Here is a 23,701-nt window from a genome sequence, read left to right as displayed (position 1 = left end):
ATCCCTTAATTCTCACATCAAGACCAGTGAATTGCATAAAATTAAACATCTTTACTACTATAAAAGTCTCTGGTGGTGGTGGCAGTAAATCTGCTACCACCACCTATTTTCATTGTATTTTTACAATTTACCCCATTAATTTTATAATATTAAAAATCAATCAAATCTAGATGGATATCCACGTAAAATCAAATTGATATGGATAATTTCTATATAAAAAAGATAATCACATATTTCATAAATTTTTTTCTATTTATTCTAGAAATAATATAATACGTTTTTATCCTTTGCAAAGCACGTATATTTAGCTAGTATCAACATAAATCTTGACCACAACTTATAAAAGAATAGATTGGCTCAAGATTCATAAATTTCTACTATCAACTTTGCACTATCCTCTCCTGAAAGCATCCTGCATCCGTATGACTCCTAGGGCCGTGTTTGGCCACCCTGGTTAGATAGCTAACCCTCTCTTTTTTCATACGTATGCTTCCCGAACTGCTAAACTGTATATTTTTTGTGAAAATTTTCTATACGAAAATTGTTTTAAAAATCATACTAATCTATTTATATTTTTAAAAAATTAATAATTAATTAATCATATATTAATCTATTACTATGTTTTTCGTGTCGGATAACTAACCACCTCACCTCCAAAGGAACGCAGCCTAGGACAGTTACTAATTTTAAGTTTCACATTCTAACCAAGCATAGAGCGAGTATATTCACATAACACATGCATTTTTCACACGTGCTGCAAGTTGAGGGAACGTTTTTGAACAACTCACCAGCTTGCTATCAAGAGTGGCCGCAAGCACGAACTTCCCGTTGGGCGAGAACTTGGCGAAGGACACCGGCGGGCTCTCGTCGTCGATGAGAGTCTTGATGCGGCAGAGGCCGTCGTAGCTCCCGGACACAATCATGGACCCGTCGTGGTTGAAGTGGACGGCGGTGACGGCCTCAGAGTGGGCCGTGTTCGTTGATTTATCGGTTAGCCGATATTTAGGAAAAGATATAACCACCGTAATCCTATCCGTAATCTATCTCTAACTCTGAAATTCGTAACCCTTATGGGCCGTAACTGCGATCGGTGGTTACGGGTCAGAATCAGATTAGGAAAAGCCCTCGAGGCCCACCAGTGCTATATAAAAGAAGAGGAGCCCACGAGGACGCTCGTGTCGCTTATTCTCTCAACCAGAAATTCGAAATCAAGTTCTCCCGATCAGAGACGCGCTGGAAGGGTTTCGTGCGGCGATTCCAGGACAGTGCCGTTGGAGACCCGAAGATCGGAGATTCAAAACAGATCACCGGCGATCTAATCTCGCCGGAGACGAAGGAAAGAAGACGGAATTGAAGAAAAGAAGAGAAGAGAATCAGATGGCTTCATCTGCAGGTTTATTTAGTTTTCCGCATTTGAATTAATCGGTGATCATGTATTGATTAGGGTTTAAATTCGTAATCTATTATTTATGATTGAATTGAATTATCTAACATTGTGGTATCAGAGCCATCCTACTCGTACTTGGTCTCATATAATCAACTTTCGGCCTAATTGATTGTTGCAATCGGATTAGGGTTCTAGTTATTTCACTGGTTATACATGCACTGTTATTATTTCGGAGTCCAATCCGAGCAATCAATCTTGAAACCCTAGATCGAACATTCAAAAAAAAATCAATTCGATTCGGTTTCCTGAGTCGAAGAAAGCTCACCGGAGCAATAAAGGTCGTCGCCGTCGCCGTCGGGTGGGCTTAGCGCATCTGTGCGCGCGCCTGTGCCGCCGCCATTTGCCCCGGGGATCAGCCGCCATCCACCGCCGCCGCCGCCGAGCGAGCTTCGGCCCTTGCGTGGCGCGCGCCAGCGCGAAGGCGCCGCCGCCTCCACTCTCCTCCTCCGGCCGCGTCGGCTCCGCCGCGCGCGTGCCGCCACCGTCGTCGGGCCGTCACGCCGGACGGGTATCACGCCGCCGGCTTGGGCGCCATCGCCTCCGTGCGCGCGCGCCTCCCCAGCCGGAGGGAGATGGGCCACACTTTGGGGTGCGCCCTCCCCACCGGACCGCCGCGCCGCCGTCTTCTATCCCGTCGCCTACCGCCAGAGAGAAAGAGGAAAGGAGTGAGAGAGAGAGAAAAATCGACCTAGGGTTAGGGTTTGGAGCCGCCGGCTCCTTTTGCCCATGTCCTGCTGAATCTCAGCCGTCCGATCCGATCGGACGGCTGTGATCAATCCTGGGCCGCCGCCGCTATTTGGGCCGACTCGGCCGCGTGGGCCCGTGCCCCCTATGTGCGCGCTGCCTAACGGGCCGACCTCTTGTAGGCCGGCCCGGTAATTGGATGGGCCGAAAATTTAATTTAATTTTGTTTAAATTATTTTTAATTTTAGAAATCAATTTATACCTTGTTTGGGCTGTTTAAAATTGCTAAAAAAAAATTTGATAAAGTATATTTTATTGTTCAGAAAATTATTTCTAGTCAAATGGAACCAACGGGAAGTTTGCTAGAAAGAATTTATAATGTGAAGTTATTTATTGACCAACGTTATTTATGATTTCACGTCAATTTAAATTTGATTATTTCTTCCTTGATTATTTCTGCCCAACGGTGATATAATTAAGGATTTATTTTATTATTTTCTAAGTCTTTTCTGCCCAACGGTGATTAGATTTGGAGAAGTATTATACACATATTATTTTATTTTTCATCAAATGTTTTATATTATAAATTGTTATCTGCAGCTTTGTCACAACTTAAAAGGATTGAGCCACTTGATGGGGCTAATTATGCTGAATGGAAAAACAACATGTTCCTGAATTTGGGGCTGTTGGAAAATGATCTCGCACTTAAAGAGGATCCACCTGTGGAACCAAAATTAGCTGACTTCATGGATGAGAATGATGAGGAATACATCAATCTCAAGTGGGCTTACGATGAAAAGTGGCCCGCTTGGGAGAAATCAAACAGAGTGTCCCTAATGTACATCAAGAGCAACATCTCTCCTTCCATTATAGGGGGGATTGCTGACTCTGACAATGTTAAGACGTACCTGGCAAACATTGAATTGAACTACAAGGCGTGTACCAAAACCTATGCCAGTACTCTTATCATGAAAATGGGCTCTTCTGTCTATGATGGAAAGAAAGGCATCCGACAACACATCATGGAAATGTCACACATGGCTCATCAACTAAAAAAACGATGGACATGGAAATTTCGGAAGCCTATCTTGTCCATTTCATCCTGAACTCACTAAACTCTGATTATGATCCGTTTAAAATTCACTACAATACTCAAAGAGAAAAGTGGAGCATTTCAGAGCTTATCTCCCACGCAATGGAAGAGGAAGAGCGTCAAAAGGCCAAAAGGCAGAAACACATTGACTAGCTCAACCTCGTCAACTCTAAGGGAAAGAGGAAGTTCCATCAAGGAGAAGCCTCTGGATCAAAGAAAAAGGGCAAGCCACCTCACCCTCTGAAACAAGGAGGGAGTAAGGCTGCTCAATCAACTGCTCAACCTTCAGCTGGGCCAAAATTCAAGAATCCTCACTGCACTTTCTGTGACAGTGATGGACATTGGCACAAGGATTGCCCCGCTTCAAGGAGTGGTTGGCCCGTAAAGGTATAAATGAAATTAATGAAATTTCCGATGTTAATGAATCCCTGTATGTTGAGTTTTCCCGGAATTCTTGGTGGGTTGACTCAGGTGCCACTGTGCACGTCACTAATTCATTACAGGGATTGAATGGCGTCCAGATGCTAAGAAAGGGGGAGCATATCCTAAGAGTAGCTGATGGAGCGGAGATTGAAGTGGAGGCTGTTGGAGACCTCGCACTCAAGCTTCCCAGTGGCTACAATTTAATACTTAAAAATGTCTTAGTTGCTCCTTCCGTTAAAAGAAATCTTATTTCAGTTAGAGTCCTAATAGAGTCAGGATATGACTGCTATTTTTCCAAGAGAACTTGTTACATTAAGCATCTAAATAAAGTAATTGGTCTTGCCTTCGTGCGAGACAAACTCTACTTGCTCTCTTTGGATCATACTGTGATGAATGTCATAAATGCATGCAATGATAAAAATGAGACTTCATCAAAATTGTGGCACTGTCGCTTAGGCCACATTTCTAGGGGGAGAATCGAACATCTCATTAAAGAAGAATTATTACTCCCCTTAGATTTTTCTGATGCTGATCATTGCATAGATTGCGTTAAAGGAAAATTTGCTAAATCAATTAAGAAAGGAGCCACTAGGAGCACGAGTCCACTAGAAATAATTCACACTGATATTTGTGGACCGTTCCCAGTGACATCTGTAGATGGTTTTGATTCATTCATTACATTTACGGATGGTTACTCCCGTTATGGATATATTTATCCCATAAGCGACCGTTCTGAATCTCTCGAAAAATTCAAAATATTCAAAGCAGAAGTTGAAAACCCGCACAACGCGAAAATTAAAATAGTGAGATCAGACCGTGGTGGTGAGTACTATGGGAAACATGCTCCATTTGGGCAAAGTCCTAGTCCATTTGCTCAATATCTTCAGATTCATGGGATTATTGCACAATATTTCATGTCTGGGGAGCCTCAACAAAATGGAGTGGCAGAAAGACGCAATCGCACACTCATGGAGATGGTGCGGAGCATGCTTAGTCACTCCAACTTATCAAATAAATTATGGATTGAGGCATTAAAAACGACTGCACACATACTAAACAGAGTTCCAAGCAAGTCCGTGCCGAAAACTCCGTATGAACTGTGGACCGGAAGAAAACCGACATTAAATTATTTGAAAGTGTGGGGCTGCCATGCAGAAGCGAAATTATTCAACCCCCAATTAAAGAAACTAGACCCCAAGACTGTGAGCTGTCATTTTATCGGTTACCCGTCACATTCTAAAGGATATCGATTTTACTGCCCAGACCGTGTCACTAAATTTGTAGAAACCAGACACGCTGTCTTCTTGGAAAACTATGAAATGGGGAGCTCACAGGAAAGGAAAATTAATCTTGAGGAAATTCGGGTGAGTGTTTCTTCTCCTCTAGAAATCCAAGAGAATAGTATCCCTATTTTTCATAATGTAACACAAACTGTAGTTCCCACAGTTGGCGCTACGGCTACTGCTGAGGAAAATATTGAAACACATGAAAATTATGAGCCTCAACAGAGTCCTGTGATACATAATGAAGAAGAAATTCCGCAACCTGATTCTGAACCGTCTGTGGTCAATAATGAAAATCAAGAATTAAGACGATCACAACGGAACAGGAGATCTGCCATCCCTGATTATTATGAAATTTACATGGATGAAGATATTGGGAAGGTAGACGACCCCACCTCATTTAAAGAAGCCATAAGCAGTAAAAATTCATCCAAGTGGATTCAAGCCATGGAAGATGAACTCAAATCAATGAGCCAAAATAAAGTGTGGGATCTAGTAGAAATTCCTAAAGGAGTAAAAACAGTAGGCTGCAAATGGGTCTACAAAACTAAATTGGACTCCAAAGGAAATATCGAACGATTCAAAGCAAGGCTTGTGGCGAAGGGTTTTTCGCAGAGAGAAGGAATTGATTACAATGAAACATTCTCTCCTGTCTCTAGGAAAGACTCATTCAGAATTGTCATGGCGCTAGTGGCACATTATGATTTAGAACTCCATCAAATGGATGTGAAAACAGCATTTCTAAATGGCGACTTAAATGAAAATGTTTACATGGCTCAACCGGAAGGTTTTGTTGTGGAAGGAAAGAGTCATATAAGATGCAAACTTAAGAGATCCATCTATGGACTTAAACAACCGTCAAGGCAATGGAACCTTAAGTTTGATGAAATTATCAAGAAATTCGGATTTAAGGAAAATAAGGTGGACAACTGTATTTATAGCAAAATTAAAGGTGAGAAATTCATTATACTAGTACTCTATGTAGATGACATTTTATTAGCAAGCAGTGACAAGAATCTGCTGCGAGAAACCAAGGAATTTTTGTCATCGAAATTTGATATGAAAGATCTCGGTAATGCATCATGCGTTTTGGGTATCGAGATTCACCGAGATAGGTCCAAAGAGGTGCTAGGATTATCTCAAAAAATCATATATTTCCAGAATATTGGAAAGATATAATATGAGCAAATGCTCGACATCACCTGCTCCAATTATGAAAGGGGACAAGTTTGGTTCATTCCAAAGTCCGAGAAATGAATTGGAAGAAAAATAAATAACTAAGGTACCATATGCTTCAGCTGTCGGAAGCTTAATGTATGCTCAAGTTTGTACGCGACCAGACTTGGCGTTTGTAACCGGGATGCTTGGCAGATATCTGTCTAAACCAGGTATGGACCACTGGAAGGCAGTAAATAAAGTATTGCATTATTTGCAAGAAACTAAACATTACATGCTCACATACAGAAAATCTGATAAGCTTGAAGTTATAGGCTATTCGGATGCTGACTTCGCAGGGTGTTTAGATACCAAGAAATCTACTTCTGGGTATATATTCACTCTTGCGGGGGGAGCCATTTCATGGAAAAGTACTAAACAAACACTGACTGCATCGTCGACAATGCAGGCAGAATTTGTGGCATGTTATCACGCAACGGGGCATGCTGTATGCTTAAAAATTTAATCCCGAGATTACAAGTGGTTGACAGCATTGAAAGACCACTGACTATATACTGCGACAATGAGGCCGCAGTTTTCTATACGAGTAACAACAAGTCAAGTGAAGCTGCCAAACACATTGACATTAAATACCATGTTGTGAAAGATAGAGTACAGGATCAAACAATCAAAATTGAATACATAAACATTAAATCAATGCTAGCGGATCCGTTAACTAAAGGCTTATCTCCTAACTTGTTCAAAGAACATGTGGCCAACATGGGATTGAGTAATGACCTTGAATAAAGATCCTGGAAACCGGGGCAATTAAGTTTGATCAACACCCGCTTAATTAATCAAGGGTTTATTTATATGATATTGTGAACTATAAGTCTTGTGGTCTCAATGATGCGAAATGTTGTTGTGACACATTGCTTTAGGGAGCTGTATTATATGATGGACTCGTAATTAACCTTTAAATCAAGGGGAGAATGTTGGTTGATTTATCGGTTAGCCGATATTTAGGAAAGGATATAACCACCGTAATCCTATCTGTAATCTATCTCTAACTCTGAAATTCGTAACCCTTATGGGCCGTAACTGCGATCGGTGGTTACGGGTCAGAATCAGATTAGGAAAAGCCCTCGAGGCCCACCAGTGCTATATAAAAGAAGAGGAGCCCACGGGGACGCTCGTGTCGCTTATTCTCTCAACCAGAAATTCGAAATCAAGTTCTCCCGATCAGAGACGCACTGGAAGGGTTTCGTGCGGCGATTCCAGGACAGTGCCGTTAGAGACCCGAAGATCGGAGATTCAAAACAGATCACCGGCGATCTAATCTCGCCGGAGACGAAGGAAAGAAGACGGAATTGAAGAAAAGAAGAGAAGAGAATCAGATGGCTTCATCTGTAGGTTTATTTAGTTTTCCGCAATTAAATTAATCGGTGATCATGTATTGATTAGGGTTTAAATTCGTAATCTATTATTTATGATGAATTGAATTATCTAACAGGCCGGAATCCCGGAAGCACGCGAAGGCACCTCCCCGACCTGACCTCCCACACGCGCTCCGTCACGTCGAAGGAGCCCGAGGCGAGCATGTTCCCGTGGGGGCTCAAGGCGACGCAGAAGGCGTAGTTGGTGTATTCGATCAGCGTCTTCATGAGGTGGGGCTCGCCGCCGTCGCCGAGGTCCCAGATGCGGACGGTGCGGTCGCCGGAGGCGGAGGCGATGAGGCGGTCGTCGGGGGAGAAGGCGAGGTCGGAGTCGGACACCACCTCCCCGTGCCCTGCGAGCTCCGTGAAGGGGGAGAGGTCGGATGTGCTCCAGACGCGGAGTAGCTTGTCGGCGGACCCCGACGCGAGGAGGCGGCCGTCCAGGGAGAACTTGACGGCGGACACCTCGCGGCGGTGCCCCGCCAGCGTCGCGCGCAGCGCGTACCGCGGGCTGTCCTCCGCCGCCGCCATTGCCGCTCCCACACCGGAGATGGAGAGGGGGAGAGGGTTTGGGGTTTTGGAATTCCGGCGAGTGGGAAAATCCCACGTCTCCCTCCTCCTCCTCCTCTCCGTGACGGCGCGGTTTAGTGGGCCCTACGGCCCATTACAGGAGGTGCTAATTGGGCCCATGAAAGCCCAGTACCCATACAAGAGCCGAGGAACGGAGCCTCGGGAGTCCTGAGGTCCGTCCGTCCCCTCCCCGTCCGCCCGCCCGCCCGCCGCCACCTCCAGGAGGCAGGAGGCGAACCCGTCGTCTCCTCAGTCCTCCCACCCCCCGCCGCCGCCGCCGCCGCCGCCGCCCCAAGACTTTGGTAAAGCTCCCCTTATCTCTGTTGCTGTACCTGCTCTGCTCATGCGCGTTGTGTATGCTGCGTCTAGTATCGCCGATATCCGTGCGATTGATGGATTAATCAGGCTTTTACAATGGTCGATTTCGGTTAATCATGTTATTAGCTGGTCAGGAAAGCATGATCTGTGGTTTGTCCCTCGTGTTGATTACAGTCCATGCAAGCGGGTAGTGGAAAAGTGTGCTTCTATAATCTATTGATGCCATATTGCTTACAGCTTACGATCTGCTTCACTGACAAAATGCTCACCGTTTTGCAATGGCTTAAAATGGACTATTCATGTCCCTATATGGTTCAAAACAAGCAATGTAACCTTTTGTGTCAAGTATGTTATTCATTCTTTGTTGCAATAGAACTTCATTGTGTTTGCACTTGTTAATTGTGAGAGCAACTTATTCGTTACATATATACACAAATATGTTAGACTTTCCATGGTATGGTGATTTAAAAAAAGCCACATAAGTAGAGTCTAACAGATAAAAAGCATGTATGTAAGACTGTAGTATTAGAATGTTCCGGGAGCAATTCATAAAAAGATGAAGTCCGGGTGGCAGGCGGGTTGCGGATTCATTATCACCACTCCATTCTTTTTATAGGAGTATAGAACTATAGATGAAGAGGGAGAGTTAGCTTGCTGGAGAGTTGACCTATGATACGTGCAACAAGTTCCTATTTGAAATAAGATTTTGTTAATTAACTATCTTAGAGAATTCATTTAGATTGGATAACATTACATCACATTCCCTTAATTAACTGTAGGAATTCACCAATGGCTGCTGTACCTCCTGGGGCTCTTCCTCTAAAGAAATATGTGGAACAGGAAGGTTATGGTACTGAGACACTAACAAGATGGTTTGTTGAAAGGAAAATCCCAAATATGTTGATAGAAATAGACAATGATATGGATGAAAGGAAATTCTTTTGCAATACTTCGGCTCAGAAATTCGGAATTTTGCTAGCAGATTGCTTGGAGAGTGAACATAAGCACAACAGGTGCTTTGGAAGCTTCAAGGAAGAGGATGTATTTTACGATCCACTTAAAGAAGTGTTGGTCATAGCAGTACAAGCTGTTGATTTCACCCCAGAGAGATATATAAAAGATTGGAATGTGTACAAAAAGATATTAAGTATTTTCGTTTACGTACACCAACTGGTAAATTGGAGTATGCTTGTATGGTAGGGGATTTGGTGAATCGAATAGATAACCTGAAAGAAGATAATGGTATTGGTGTGATGTGGAGGGACAGGTTGATGCTTTATCAGCACCCCTGTTTTAAGACTGCCTCAGAACTTATTGGTATCATCCTAAAGTTGGTTCTGCACTCTCACACACTTCCATCAGTAGAACTGGAGAGTTTTATATCTGCATTTGGTAGGGTGCTATCCTGGAAAAGTCAAGCTTGTAAATCAAAGCGTTTGAAAGAGATGATGGAGTACAAGGTGTACAACAAGTGGGGGGAACTGAAACTGCATAAGCAATATGAGGAAGATAGTGGATTTTCAAGGTTGGATATGTCGAGATGTGCGCTTCAGCATGTGGTTCGTGCTGGGAAGGTAAAATGCATCACTTGTCACATGCTCTCTGTCCTGAAATTTTTCTTTATCACTGATTTCCTATCATTATTTCTCTCTCTTAGATATCTGAAATGGACGTATTTGTGCTCCTGTGTATCATCTGGGAAGACCAACTGTCCCATGTCATAGAGTCTATGCTGAGATATCAACCACCTAATAACAACCTGGACATGTCCAAGGATCCAAACAAATCTAAAAACCACCTGAAGATTATTGAGATACTTGGATTCTTGGAGGAGGGAAAAAACTTGCCACTGTGTTAAGTCGTTCCAGGACAACACTAATGTCCCTATGATGGAAGGTATGAGGTATGCATAAGAACAATGGTGTGTCAAAATTTCTCGGAAAATAGAAGTTTTCCTGTTTTTAGTGATAAAAAGGTGTACTTACCGAATATTTGCTTGGGAGAGGGGGATAAAAGATGTCACTTTTGTGGGTGAATGAAAATGCTGATTATCTTCTTTTATCTTCTGTCTACATGGAGGATAATTTGGGTGACATTTGAGTAGTCCGACTTATTTGTTCCATACAATCTGCTATTTGCTTACATGCTGGTTAATTTTTGCAGAAACATAACATACAGAAGTCTGCTAGGATGGAAGTTAACAAGAGGCAACAGTGGAAGTGTCGGACGTACATCCTACTTTTGTTGGAATCATCAAGTGTCTATATTGGGTTCTGTAGTGGCTTGCAATCCATGTTTTGTTGGGTTATCTCGGGCAGGCCCATTCTAGTTTTGTTACACACTTGATAAAATGTATGCAGTCAAATAGAACTTTGAGTGAAAATTGATGCATTCTCTAGCTGTCTGACATGTAAAAAGCAAATACAAGCAGATGGCATGCTCACCCACTGCGGTTTCTCCTTTTTTTTTTGTTGGAGTTGGATATCGTACTTCTTGTCTTAGGTTTAAAATCACTTATGCCCCTTATCCTGCTATCTAGATGGCATCATTTGTGTGATATATTCTCCTGGCTAGCTACCATGAAGAATTGAACCCTGCTTAGCATCTTTTTCCTGCTAATGGTTGCAGGAACCTTCTGGTGTGCAGAGGTAATAATGGTGTGCAAGAGGTAAAAAGAAAGGTAATAATATATTAAAGAACCCTAGCCAACTAAAAAAAACATGCATGGTTTCAAAATACTCCCACATGCTTACACAAAACCGCACGTGTTTCAGGCGTGACTACACTAGCTGCCCATTTAAAGAAGTGTTGGTCATATGCCTCCAAGGCTTAATTATCGGCATCATTATATGACTGATATTAGGAGGCATAATGGCTATGACAAAAAGGCATTATCAGATCATAAGTATCATCTTAAACTCCACAAAGTAAGCTCCAACAAAGGTACCCACTGTAAGTACTAAGGTTTTCTTTTACAATATGCCCACTTTGAAAATCAGCCCATACCATACTGCTATTAACCCCAAACTTCAACGACACTGCCCATGTAATCTCTAATTAAGCTCAGGTCAAAATGTTGGCATCTCAAGGGATTCCAAATATAGCATATAATCCCAAAGGTCGAAAATGAAAAACGACATAATCTTAAATTAAGAATTACCGTCTTGATCCCAACAGATCTATTGGCAGCCGATGAAGCCACGTCTCTGTGTGCATTATGATTGCAAGGAAAACAACACTAGGCAATTAAATCATACGTTATTTCTGTGGCCTCAAAGCTGCATTGCTGGGCAAGTCTCCTTTGGCAGTGGCTGCCCGTTTTGATCATCCTCGGCCACTGCCCAGTGATGCATGGGCCTCAATGTCAAGACACTTCGCTCTACTAGCTATATATCCACGTATAGATCATATGGTCTCGCTGGCCTTTGCTTGTATGCATGTCAGTATAGCTCGCCCTGCCTCTAGGAGGATTCGAATTCTGATTGTATTTATAGGCAGCGTCCAGAGAGAGGCCGGCAGAGTCACGCATGCACCGAGGAGATCGAATTGGCATTATTCGTAGCACAATATTTCTGAACTTCTGAAGATATATACTGATGGCCCGGGTTTTTTGTGATTTAACTTTTTACGCAGCTAGTTGTTTCGGTTTGACTGCTCGTTGTCGATCCTGCACTGGGCGATCTGCATTGTGTTGGTGTCGATTGGCTGGTATATATAGTTGGTCATTGATCCATGTTCTTGATCAGCTTCTCTCCCTGGATATACCCCACCAAGAGCATATGCTGGCTGCATGCATGCAGAAAGCAGCTGGGAGGTTGGAGAAATGTAGCAGTGTTGATCTGCTGAAGAATTATCCTCATGAGCTGTTCAAGAACAAGTAACAAGAGCTGTTTTTTCCCCTTGTATAGCATGCATATTTATTTTAACTTTAATCTAGTTGGCTGGATCTGCATCCAGAAGTGCAGGTTTTTCGATCTCACTGGTAATTGAAAATATCGAGGATGTTCAGGAGCGTGCCAAGCTTCACTTTCTAGACAATCAGACCTGATACGATGTCTGAAAATCTCAAGTCGTGTTTACAGTTGAAAATGCTCAGGTTATATATCTAAAGTTATGTATTGACGTCCTATTAAACTGACTTAGCAAATTTCACCATGAATTCACCATCGCTGATCAAAAGCAGCCGAAACAAATACAACAAAGCTAGCCTGTCACTGCAGAAGAGGTCTATACCTTTATGTATGGTGTTTCAATCAGAAAAAACGACAGCAACTGCATGCTCTTCAATAGAGGAGATCCAATGGAATGTACCCTTGTAGCAGTACCATCACCTCAGAGACCCAAACCGTGAGAACATTGAAAATCAGCCAATACCATACTGCTATCAACCCCAAAGTTCAACGACACTGCCCGTGTAATGTCTAATTAAGCTCAGGTCAAAATGTTGGCATCTCAAGGGATTCCAAATATAGCATATAATCCCAAAGGTCGAAAATGAAAAACGACATATTCTTAAATTAAGAATTACCGTCTTGACCCCAAGAAGTCATACACGACACCAACAACAGTAGTTGACATAACATAACCTAGTCAAAACAGATCCCATAAATACCCTCATTATGCCTTCATTTGCAGCCTGCTCACTGGACAAACAACAGGCCCTTAGTTGCAGTCAATCCGTTCTGGCAGGCACCCGATCGGCTGCTATCCACAAAGAATTAATTTCTCTAGCATTCCAAATTTCCAATCCTAGGACAGTTACTAATTTTAAGTTTGGCATTCTAACCAAGCATAGAGCGAGTATATTCACATAACACATGCATTTTTCACATGTGCTGCAAGTTGAGGGAACGTTTTCGAACAACTCACCAGCTTGCTATCAATTCCATCATCTCACAGTGAAACCTGGTTATCAAACTCCATGACGCACCAGTTAATCATCACATGGAAAATCAATTCCATCCATCGGTAAGCACATCAATCTCACAGACCATAGCTAAGCACATCATCTCGCAGATAAGAGGCAAATATCAATGGTTTATGATTCCCCCCACATGTAAAGGCACCTGCCTTACGGTAGAAGATGTGTACCAGAATATTCTGAAGGCAGACAATTTGCTTCCTTCATGGTTCCAGATCATGCACAATTGCTTTTTTGACAGCAAGTTAAGCAGTGGATTAGGTGAACTTATAGAAAGGGTATTGCAGCAAGCACTTCGATGAAAATTGTGCAATCGTGGCAAGATATTAAACAACCAGAGCAGTTGATGAAATTTGTGCTACTGTTGAAAGCAAGTTAAGCCGTCACAAGATTAGGTTTAACTGACAAAGGGTATAACAAGCATAGCAGACAGAATTCTCTGACTCGCTTTCAACCAAATAGCCACAATAACAGGTAAGAATAATGTCATAGGTAGATCGACAATAATGAAAGCCTGGTGTAGCATTTATACTAGTATATTACAGTATCCATTATATAAGAAGTAACATCATTAACAAATTTCATTTAGAGGATTCACCCAACTCACTGTTCTAGCCATCCTTTGCGGACAAGAGCTAGACCATCCCAGATGTCTTTTCTGCTCTTCCCAAGTCTTCTTTGCTGCTAAGGTAAAAACAAAGAAAAAAACCAAGAAGGCTACATCAGTGAATGTTGCTTCATTGCTGTAAACCAAAAGAAACTTTGAATACCACAATGGAAACAGAAATAAACATTTGATAGCAGTTTCTTTAGTAGAATTACCTAGTCAAACCCATAACAGTCTCATGATGATCCCACTTCATCCTCTTGGCCTCACCGTGGTGTGGAACGGCAATTGGAAGAAGACGATGACTCCCAATGTCCTTCAATATATCAGACTCCATAAGCAACTCCAGATTGGACTGAGGACAGCAAGAGGAAGGAATTCTCCAAGACGAGACGAATTTTCTTGTGAGCAGGTTGATGCTAAACATGTGGATGTACTTCTCATCCTTGTCCTCATCCTCGTAGAAGTCACCTAGTAGGAAGTAAACAACACCATCCTCATGGCTGCTCAGCATGGGCCTGGTCGGTGGCACGTGAGTCGGCAGCCCCGCCGTCTTGAACCCCTTCTGTTCCCACAGTTCCCCGACCGAGATCTCCCCTACCTTGCGCCATCCGGAGGAGGACGGAACAATCAAAGTCCACATGCACAATACCATGTCACGGCGGTGCATAGTTGTGTATCCCTCAATGGAGACAAACCTGATAGAGTTACCCATGCCACGGATGGCCCGGTATTCAGATGGCAGTGCCCTGTGGTAGGATGGATCAAAGTCAACCTTGCAACCCATGGGCAGGTCAATGTATCTGAATTGCACGTCGCCATTGCTGGAGAGGAGGATGTCTTCACAGTCACAGGAGAGGATGCCTCTGCCGAGGTCCACCCATAAAGCGTGGCCTTGGAACGAGAAGATCTCATGGGCCCCGAACAATCTGGGCTTCTCCGGAGGGAAGAGTGGTGTTTTGAGCTGCCAAGGGTGATCAAAGGGAAGCCATGAGGGCATCAGACAGATAACTTCCGGCAAGTAGCCACTGCCATCTGCAGGCCTGGAGTTCATCATATCCATCGCTATGAGCACGAGCACGTAACCGCCATCTGGTCGCCGGAGGGGAAGAGGTGTATAGGCAACGGACGGTCGGAAACGGAGAGATAGGGTGCTAATCATGGCGAGGGAACCACTTGGGGCGTCGAGGACAATGTACGAGTTGGAGCCCCTGGTATCGGGCAGGCACGAGCCGAGGACGAGGAAGCCGCCGCCGGCGAGCAGGACGTTGCTGAGGAAGCCGCGGCGGTCGTCCTTGTCGGGGTCGTCGACAAGGCGGATGGATAGGGCGGAGGGGTAAGGAGGCTCGGCGACGCGCACGAGGAGCTCCAGGCCGTCGAACGGCGACAGCCTGAACGGGGACGTCCCGTCGGGGCTCTCGTCCCCGTTCTCCACGGTGACGTACGCCTTCGTCTCCGAGCACTCGATGGTTGCCCAGTCCTGCTCCTCCTCGTCGTCCACCTTGTGGAGGTGGACCAGCCGATCCAGCACCACCCAGGATGGCACAGCCCCCGCCGTCGCCATGGCTGACCTAGGTTTTTTCCCCTTTTCTTTTGAGGCGTTGGAATCAATACGGGTCGGGGTCGGGGTCGGGGTAGAAGAAGTGATGCGATCGTGCAGGAGCCGATGATTTATAATCCAGCCCACCACTATCTTGATTAGCACAGTGATGGGCCGGATGAAAGGCCATTCTGGCCCAGTCAAGGCCCGAACGCAAGCCATGGCCCAAATCCTTCCAGGGGGTCGCTTCTTCCTCCCGTGTGCTACCCGCTGTTTCAGTTCAGTGTTTTCCAAGAAAGAAGAGGAGGCAAAACCGGTGGCGTGCTGCTCCCCTTCCTCCAAGAAAACAACGGCCTCCCCCTTCCTCTCGGCGCCATCCCCGATTCCATCCACTCGATCGCTCTCGCCGGCCGCCGTCGTCCTCTCCTGACAGATCGCTCGCTTTCCTCGAGGTAAGAGAAGAGCATCGACCCACCCACCTACCCCCCATGGCTAGCTACCTCCTTTGTGATGCAGGTGTGGCGCCGCGAAGAGCTGGTGCGGCAGACGCCTCTTGCCCGATGCGAGCCGGAGTAGACGCAAGAGCAGGCTCCTGCGTGATGATGGATCGATGCCATGTTATCGTTTTGCTTGCGTGGTTTCTTGTTGGGAAGGTTGCTCACTAGCTGCTCGTCGAAATTCCTGTGAGGTGCAGAGCGTTCAGTTTGGGGGAACTGGCGCGTGCGTTTGGTTTAGTGTTCTGAGCTTGTCACGTGCCTTAGCGTTTAGTAGCTTAGCAGGAGATTTTCACCGCTTGAAATGCTAAAACTTACGATGTGATCTCACCTTGATCTCTTGAAGGTTATATTTCTGAAAATATGGCTGTACAGATTAATAGTTTGAACCTACTGGAAGCTGTTTCTTTTAACTATTTTTAACTAGTTTTATATATGCAACGTTTGGTGTAACTGAGGAATATAACTGAACACTCATGGCATATAAATTTTACATTAAACTTCTTCTGTGCTTCTGCTTGCCCTACAAAATCTTTTTGAAACTCCGAAGTTTGCATACTGAGTATCCCTATTTCACCTTGCATTCTCCTGTTTGACACACGCTGCTGTAAACAGATTATCTTAGAGGTGGTGAATGCAAATTTATGATGTTTATGTCATTGTTGCTTTATTACTGCTATATGCTTTTCTTCAACCTCAACCATAGCATTTTACATGAAGTTTGATTTGTTCATACTCTCTTCACCGTTTTTATACCTCTGAATAACTTATTTTTGTTCCTTATGCAAACCCACGAGCTCATTAGTCATGATTTGATCTCTGTCTTTGTGCTCTCAGTTTGATGGATTCCAAAGTTGTTTTGTTCTAGCTTATGTAACTATTTGTCTATTACCATCCTCTTGGTTGATGGTTCTGGTGGCTAATTTTTGTCAAGTTGAATTAATTGTGATATGATGAAAGTGCTCCTCATTTTTAAGTATTCTCCCTGGCTGAGAATATACAGATGTTGGTTCCCAGTAATGTTATGTCCTTTTCTTCAGAATACACACATCAGCTTTACTTTGCTAGTTGCTTTGGTTTATTTCAGACTTACGATGGAATCCAGCAAGACACAATCTCAAGAGTCCGCCTCTTCTGTTCCAAAGAACCCAGCCATGGCCTCTTGTCGGAAGAAGAAGTCTGATGACGCAACATTCCTCGAAGATCTGAAAGACCATATTGATGAGTTCATCCATGCTTCCATGGACGAGCACAAGACATGCTTCAAAAACACCATTCAGAAGGTCAGCTGTGCCAACACTCTGATACCCACTTCTTTGTTCTTCCTACATTTTGGACATGTTTGAGAATCAAACCTTTATTGCCCTTTATATTTCCCCCACAGATGTTTGGGATGTCAAAGGTCGTCGCAGAGCGTTCAGCTGAAGCAAAGGAAGCTGAAGTCGAAAGCGCTTTGCCGCTTCAGACCAGTGTCTCGCGGTAGATTGCAACGGTTGATGGCAGCTTATTGTTGCCTTCTACTCCGTCTGATCCTGTGGAACTTTGCAGTCAGAATATTGTAATAACAGAAGAATATTGTGCTGCTTTTAAGTGATATTTGCTGTTTTTACATTTTGAAAACGGATGTTGACCAAGTAGGAATACAATTCAGAGAGTCAGACTGTAATAAGTACCAAGTTTATGCTGATCAGTCTTGCTCATATATCAGATTCCTACTAGCTTGGTAGTAACTTCTGCTACATGAGGTCTAACCTTTGTTTCAGAGGGGCTACAAGAATTCGACCCAGGAGACTCCAGACGCTGATAATGGGTATGGGCTGAATTTCACATGGGCCTGATCATCATTCCCAGGATGAGGTTTTTTCCCTTCTTTTTGATATGTAGCATGTTACTCTCCCCTTCTCCAGTTTTGACACGCATTTACCGATATAAGTAGTTATGATGCTGAACCCCAGTGAATTTTTAGGGTCAAATTTCAGCGTTTTTGCTTGTCAATACGTGGGCGTCATGCTATGTCCTTGTTCGTTTTATTTTAAAAAATGTTTTAACAATAGTGATATTTCTGCATCCAAATTGCGGCCATTGAATTTTCCAGGTACCTTGAAGGTGACACGAGCCACGGATTTATTCAATACTACTAAACGAACTGGCTGAAACAGACGTGATATTGATGTAACTTAATCAAGGCTTTTTTGTTGGACCAGTCCATGTCCAACACTGGTCTCTACTTTATCATGCCTCCTCCCGATGGAACCGGATCCTCTGAGGGATACCCCATCCAGAGTATTAATTAACGATGGTGCATCAATTTATCAATTAAGCAGATGATGGTAATCTCAAAAGAAGACTTTAAGAAAACTTGGGAGATGTATCGTTTGACATAGCTGGGTTGAAGAATTATTTGATTTTCTGTAACTATATTTTAGAGTATAAATGAATGATTTAACTATTACAAAATTAAAATTTTGTTTGAAAAATATTAGACGGATAACTTTATTTAGAAATATTTGGATGAAACATATCTTTCAAATGTGTACGTGAAAATCTATATGGACAATGAAAGAGGCCTTAGATGGACGTTGTCAGGAAACAGGACCACACTGTTGAAGGACGGTCAAACAACCCTCACCAGTTGCTGTGGGCAATTTAATGATATTTTGTGTGGATTATCAGCCCAATCTATCCTCTTTTACTTATGTTTATAACTAAAAAATAAATTTTAAGTAGATTTTGTGATGTTTTTATCGTGATTTATTTTTTACCTCGCTAAGAATATCTATATAATTTTTTTGTTATAAATTAATTTTTATTTATAAATATTAATTTTTTCATGAAAAAACCAAATAATCACCCATATATATATATATATATATATATATCGCTACTATACGTACGACTTTATTGATACGATAATCATACGACGAAATACTTCGGCCTTGGCGGCCACGGTTGTTCGGCTTGTGGTCGCAGCCTGCGTCCGTGCATACTCGCACAGTTCGTATGTTCATGTGTGATCGTTCGCTGGTTGTACGATAAAAGTAGTATGTATAGCATTATTGTATGTGTATATATGACTTGGGAAGCGTGTCACGTGTAGCCATCCATGTAGGTAGAGTAGGAAGTTGAAGTGATATACAATCAATTCATGGTACCAAGAAATATTGAAAGAGAAATTTGAATGCTGAGCTTTGAACGTCCGATAAACAATTATAGCGGATTATATACCTCGAGACCGAACTATTGAAAGAAGAAACTGACTGGATAACGGACTTTCACATGAAAATGCAAATTATTCCCGCGTCTAAATCAAAATGTTTTGAAGACAGTTACTCCATCTTTTTCGAAATATTACTATCTTGACTGTAAAAACAGTTACAATCTGGGTACAAGCTATCCAAGTAGAGTAGCGAGTTATAGTTATATCAAAGCTAAAATTTTAACGGTCAAAATACAAATTATATTTTTGAATGTGGGAGTACGTTTATCTTCCCCGCACTGATAGTGTTTTAGCGGTGCTAAACAAACAAGTCATTAGTCAACTCAGCCGACTTTAAAGTCGCAGACGTGCAAATGAAAACCAAGAGAACAAAAAAAAAAGGTTCTATCTAATTATTCCCTTTTTTTAGATAAATCCTTTGTCAAATTCCATGGTCAACATGCCGGTATCAGTATGGATCACGTCCACATCGCGCCACGTTCAATAAAAACAGCCAATTTGACCCCAAAAAGTTTACAAATTTCAAGCCGTCTTAATGACTTGTACTGCACTGCACACAAGGTTGGCAACTTGGATTTGTCTTGAATTCCCATCAGATCAGACGAAACACATAATTGTGAGGGCAAATAATTAACTAATAACAACATAGCACTCACGGTTCCATCCACGAAACACCATTTTTTTTCATATGTTTAGATGCTTTGAACAGCTCAGGACGTAACTGCAACATATTAAACTCTTGTCAAGTCGCTTATCATTAATTTGAGTCTCTACCAGATGACAAAAATCTGGTTGTGATGACCGGTTCCCGCCACACACTCGAGTCTGCTAGTTACCTAATCGATTAGGGTATTTTGTCCTGAACTCCTGATAGATTAATTAACCACTGTTTTGGTTGGCAAAGACTCGCCTTGTTCGTTTATTGGAAGAATAAGTAATGGTTTATTGGTAAATACAAAATAATTTATAATAAAACTTTTGTATATTTGTCCATTACAATTCAAAAAATATTATAAAATAACTGGGATAAAAACCTATAAAATTAACTTAAAATAAAGTTTTAAATTTTAAATTTTAACTCCTGAACAGAATCAGAAGAGAAACGATGGGAGTTGGGGATGCTTCCCTTCTAGGAATCGTATCTATTCATGGTTCCCTAAACATATCCAGTATATAGTTACATAGCGATTAAAATTTAGACGAAATACAGTTAAAAACATTTAATTTTTGATTTAATATGATGCTTTGTACGTGCAGCATTGCCTGCATAACCTGTTCCTCTATTCGTTATCTTCATAATCTCTCACGATTGAACGTCGCCGTACGTCTTCAATGCGCGTACGTACAGGCGTGTGTAGTCTGTACAGTATGACTGATCATTGTACATGTACACTCGGTACTATACCGGTATACCCGTACTACTGCAGGATCTGCCGTACGTTGTTCCGATGCGTCTAATGTAGCATATACGTACAGGTGTACCGTATCAGCGTGATAGTATATATCAAAATTTAAATTTTTAACTTTAAATTTTAAGTTTTGAGTTAATTTTGGGGTTTCTCATCACAATTTATTTTTAACCTTAGCTTTTAAATCACCAAGAATACGCATGAAAAAAATTTTAAGTGTAAGCGAAACAACGTATTAGTAACTATAAGGATGAACATTTGTATACGTATTCTCATGGTTCTAAAGACAAATATGATAAAACAAACACAATGAAAAACCTAAAAGTCTACTTCAAAATTAACTTTTCAATTTCAAGTTTTGGCTTATAAGCATGGGCGTGAGCAAAGCCATTTGGGCTGCTTTCGTTGTCCCTCTAAGACCGCGTTCGGTAGTTGGGTTTAGATATCTAAACTCTCTTATTTTCCACGCGCACGCTTTCCGAACTGCTAAACGGTATATTTTTTGTAAAAATTTTCTATAGAAAAGTTGTTTTAAAAATCATATTAATCTATTTTATATTTTTTAATAATTAATAATTAATTATTTATGTACTAATCTAATATTTTCCGCGCCAGATATTTACTCACTCCCAACCCACTACCGAACGCAGCCTAAGTTAACTTATACTCCTCGTTTTCTGCACACACGCTTTCAAACTGCTAAACGGTGTATTTTTTGCAAAAATTTTCTATAGAAAAATTATTTTAAAAAATTATATTAATCTATTTTATATTTTTAATAATTAATAATTAATTAATCATGTATTTATCTATTACGATGTTTTTTTTTATTTTTTTCTTACCCTGGTAGGATAAGTTACCTTACCCATGCAACTTCCGATATCTTTAATTTGCGCTTGTGTGCAGCAGAAAATTAATTTTAGCGTTACTACTCTAGCAGTAACTTTTTATTTCCGAATCTTTAGCGGTACGCCTCCTTGCTGGATCCGTACTTTACACATGGTGCCCGGCACGTGCATGACATGTGCAATAACCATCCATGCCACCACTACACACCAGCATTTTGTACGGTTCCCTGCAACACCAACTTTATAACAACATATAATCACAAAGTATGAATCATGATTATGATGATCTATAAGTGTTAGCATTAACTTTTTTGGATCAGCTTAAGGACACGTACAAAGGGATCTAATTGTTGTCTCTATTGCTGCATGCTCGCTGACGTGGAAGAGAGAGACGATAGGAGAGAGAAAGTTGGTTGTTATGCAAAGAGTCAGCAAAACATCGACTCTTGGCACATAAAACAAGGAGACAACCATAAAATCTGTTTTGTATGTGTGCTGACTCTAATCAGAGACGCTAACCAGATGGAATATAAACGAGGAATTAATTAGTCTAGAGTCAGTTTGAGAGACTGTCCTTTGTACGAAAAGTTTTTTCTGCTGACGTGACTTTATATAGAGTCCATAAAGCTCTACCATTGTACATGCCCTAACAGTACAACCAGTCTTGATTAGAGCAAGGTTAATAAATGAGCTAGTTGCAATTATTTATTTATTTTCCTTATTGTCAAAAAGTTAACATATCACTAACTTATACAATAATTACAAATAAATTTATATTGTATCATTAATATATAATTATCTTCATACACACTATCTTAAAGTCTGTGGCGCAGTTGGTTGTAAATTTTTAGCCCGTTTTCTTTTTCTCTTCTTCACGTAAGTATAAATGTAATGTGATAATTTTTATAGTTTGCATTTGAGAAAATATTTTTTATAGTCTCTTTATGTTATTTATTTTGTTCGCTCTTATGGTTAGCACTAATTAAATTAGAGATAACTATATGAAAGAAATCAGGCTTAAACAACCGACCAATCATGTGCTCTCCATGGGAGTCAACTATGGTCTTCAGCCCACTAGCAGGGCACCACGCCATCACTTTGATGAACCTATTAAAATGGAAGACAGATGCTAGTCTGCTACTGCTACTAACTTGATCATAACTCGTAGCTTGTAAGTAAGTACCTATGCTTTAGGGGCTGTTTGGGACAAGAGGCTAAAGTTTAGCCCCTTGTCCCATCGAATGTTTGAACGTTTATTATAAATAGTAAACGTAGACTATTAATAAAACTCATCCATAATCTTGGACTAATTTGCGAGACGAATCTATTGAGCCTAATTAATCTATGATTAACCTATGTGATGCTACAGTAAATATGCTCTAATTATGAATTAATTAGGCTTAAAAAATCCATCTCACGGATTACCACTCATTTATGATTAAATGAAGTTAGTTTTTTTATTAGTCTACGTTTAATACTTCAAATTAGTGTCCAAACATCCGATGTAACATCGGGCTAAAAAGTTTAGCCCCATCTAAACAACCCCTTAGTTATTGTAATAATTGATGTACTTAAATAACTTAATTTGATGAGTCCATGTTAAGGAAATGCAACTCGATATGATCTGAATGTGTTAATTAATTATCACATTGTCTGATCGGTTAGATGTGACAGTACTTGGTTGAACTGTAATAGTGTTTCTGAGTACTTGGGCCACTTGATCGGCACCTATATAAGTTTTATAGTTGTAGTGGTGTGGTGTTGGAGTGGAGACAATACGAAATAAAGAGCACAAGAACACAATCAGATTATCTCCCACTACTGAAAAGAAAAGATGTAATTTGTTTTTTTTTTGCTGTTTTTCAAATGCCATGTCTGCACATCCGTCCCATGTCTATTTGTGTGTTTTGATATATTTCTGTATTTTTATTCATACATTCCAAATTCCACATAAGTCATCGCCAACAAAAACATCAAACTTGCTACCAAAATCACCAGCATTGAAGCCCGCTTTTTTTTTTACCATACTTAAGCACTTTGAGATACAGAAAATTTAAGTGAAAAATTCTGCTACCTTAATATACATTACCTTAAGATACTTAATTTTTGTAATAAAAAAATATGGTAACTCAAGATGTTTTTCAAAAATATTCAAAAAGCTCAAATAAAAACACTCATTGTCACCGTTATATCTCAAGCGTGCGAAATTAGTAGTGTGCACACAACAAATGATATCCGTGCTATTAAGAGAAATAA

General features: G+C 41.4%; 3 protein-coding genes and 1 long non-coding RNA gene across 6 annotated transcripts; 2 read left to right on the top strand and 2 right to left on the bottom strand.

Moving 5' to 3' along the window:
- Positions 1–725: 725 nt before the first annotated feature.
- Positions 726–8,085, bottom strand: LOC102720695 (COMPASS-like H3K4 histone methylase component WDR5A). Its single transcript, XM_040521805.1, has 2 exons — positions 7,592–8,085; positions 726–972 (listed from the first exon to the last, which is right to left on the bottom strand). Exons 1-2 carry the CDS (start codon positions 8,050–8,052, stop codon positions 726–728), a joined length of 708 nt encoding a protein of 235 aa, XP_040377739.1. The 5' UTR covers positions 8,053–8,085.
- Positions 8,086–9,199: 1,114 nt separating this feature from the next.
- On the top strand, positions 9,200–10,974 carry LOC107303860. 2 transcript variants are annotated; one of them, XR_001549828.1, is made up of 3 exons: positions 9,200–9,983; positions 10,067–10,305; positions 10,573–10,974. It is a non-coding gene; the product is annotated as an uncharacterized LOC107303860 (long non-coding RNA). The 2 variants fall into 2 exon arrangements; XR_001549827.1 differs by having other exon boundaries at positions 10,067–10,312.
- Positions 10,975–13,673: 2,699 nt separating this feature from the next.
- On the bottom strand, positions 13,674–15,558 carry LOC102720419. 2 transcript variants are annotated; one of them, XM_006651699.2, is made up of 2 exons: positions 14,153–15,558; positions 13,674–14,014 (listed from the first exon to the last, which is right to left on the bottom strand). In XM_006651699.2, exons 1-2 carry the CDS (start codon positions 15,499–15,501, stop codon positions 13,966–13,968), a joined length of 1,398 nt encoding a protein of 465 aa, XP_006651762.1. In that variant the 5' UTR covers positions 15,502–15,558; the 3' UTR covers positions 13,674–13,965. The 2 variants fall into 2 exon arrangements, with proteins under 2 accessions (XP_006651762.1, XP_015690371.1); XM_015834885.1 differs by having other exon boundaries at positions 13,674–14,011.
- A 210-nt stretch (positions 15,559–15,768) lies between these two features.
- On the top strand, positions 15,769–17,881 carry LOC102721532. The gene is made up of 3 exons (XM_006650457.3): positions 15,769–15,929; positions 17,059–17,254; positions 17,356–17,881. Exons 2-3 carry the CDS (start codon positions 17,066–17,068, stop codon positions 17,452–17,454), a joined length of 288 nt encoding a protein of 95 aa, XP_006650520.1. The 5' UTR covers positions 15,769–15,929; positions 17,059–17,065; the 3' UTR covers positions 17,455–17,881.
- Positions 17,882–23,701: the final 5,820 nt, after the last annotated feature.

This window comes from Oryza brachyantha, chromosome 3, assembly GCF_000231095.2.
Source record: "Oryza brachyantha chromosome 3, ObraRS2, whole genome shotgun sequence".
Lineage (NCBI taxonomy): Eukaryota > Viridiplantae > Streptophyta > Magnoliopsida > Poales > Poaceae > Oryza > Oryza brachyantha.
Note: the sequence above shows the minus strand (reverse complement) of the source record. Positions and strands in the feature narration are given on the sequence as shown.

Excerpts from the sequence above, each read along its gene's own strand:
- LOC102721532 (XM_006650457.3), top strand. The coding sequence starts at position 17,066 with ATGGAATCCAGCAAGACACAATCTCAAGAGTCCGCCTCTTCTGTTCCA. Across the intron at positions 17,255-17,355 it reads TCAAAAACACCATTCAGAAG|ATGTTTGGGATGTCAAAGGT; the intron begins GTCAGCTGTGCC and ends TTTCCCCCACAG.
- LOC102720695 (XM_040521805.1), bottom strand. The coding sequence starts at position 8,052 with ATGGCGGCGGCGGAGGACAGCCCGCGGTACGCGCTGCGCGCGACGCTG. Across the intron at positions 973-7,591 it reads CCGGGATTCCGGCCTGTTAG|GGCCCACTCTGAGGCCGTCA; the intron begins ATAATTCAATTC and ends ATCAACGAACAC.
- LOC102720419 (XM_006651699.2), bottom strand. The coding sequence starts at position 15,501 with ATGGCGACGGCGGGGGCTGTGCCATCCTGGGTGGTGCTGGATCGGCTG. Across the intron at positions 14,015-14,152 it reads ACTGTTATGGGTTTGACTAG|CAGCAAAGAAGACTTGGGAA; the intron begins GTAATTCTACTA and ends TTTTTACCTTAG.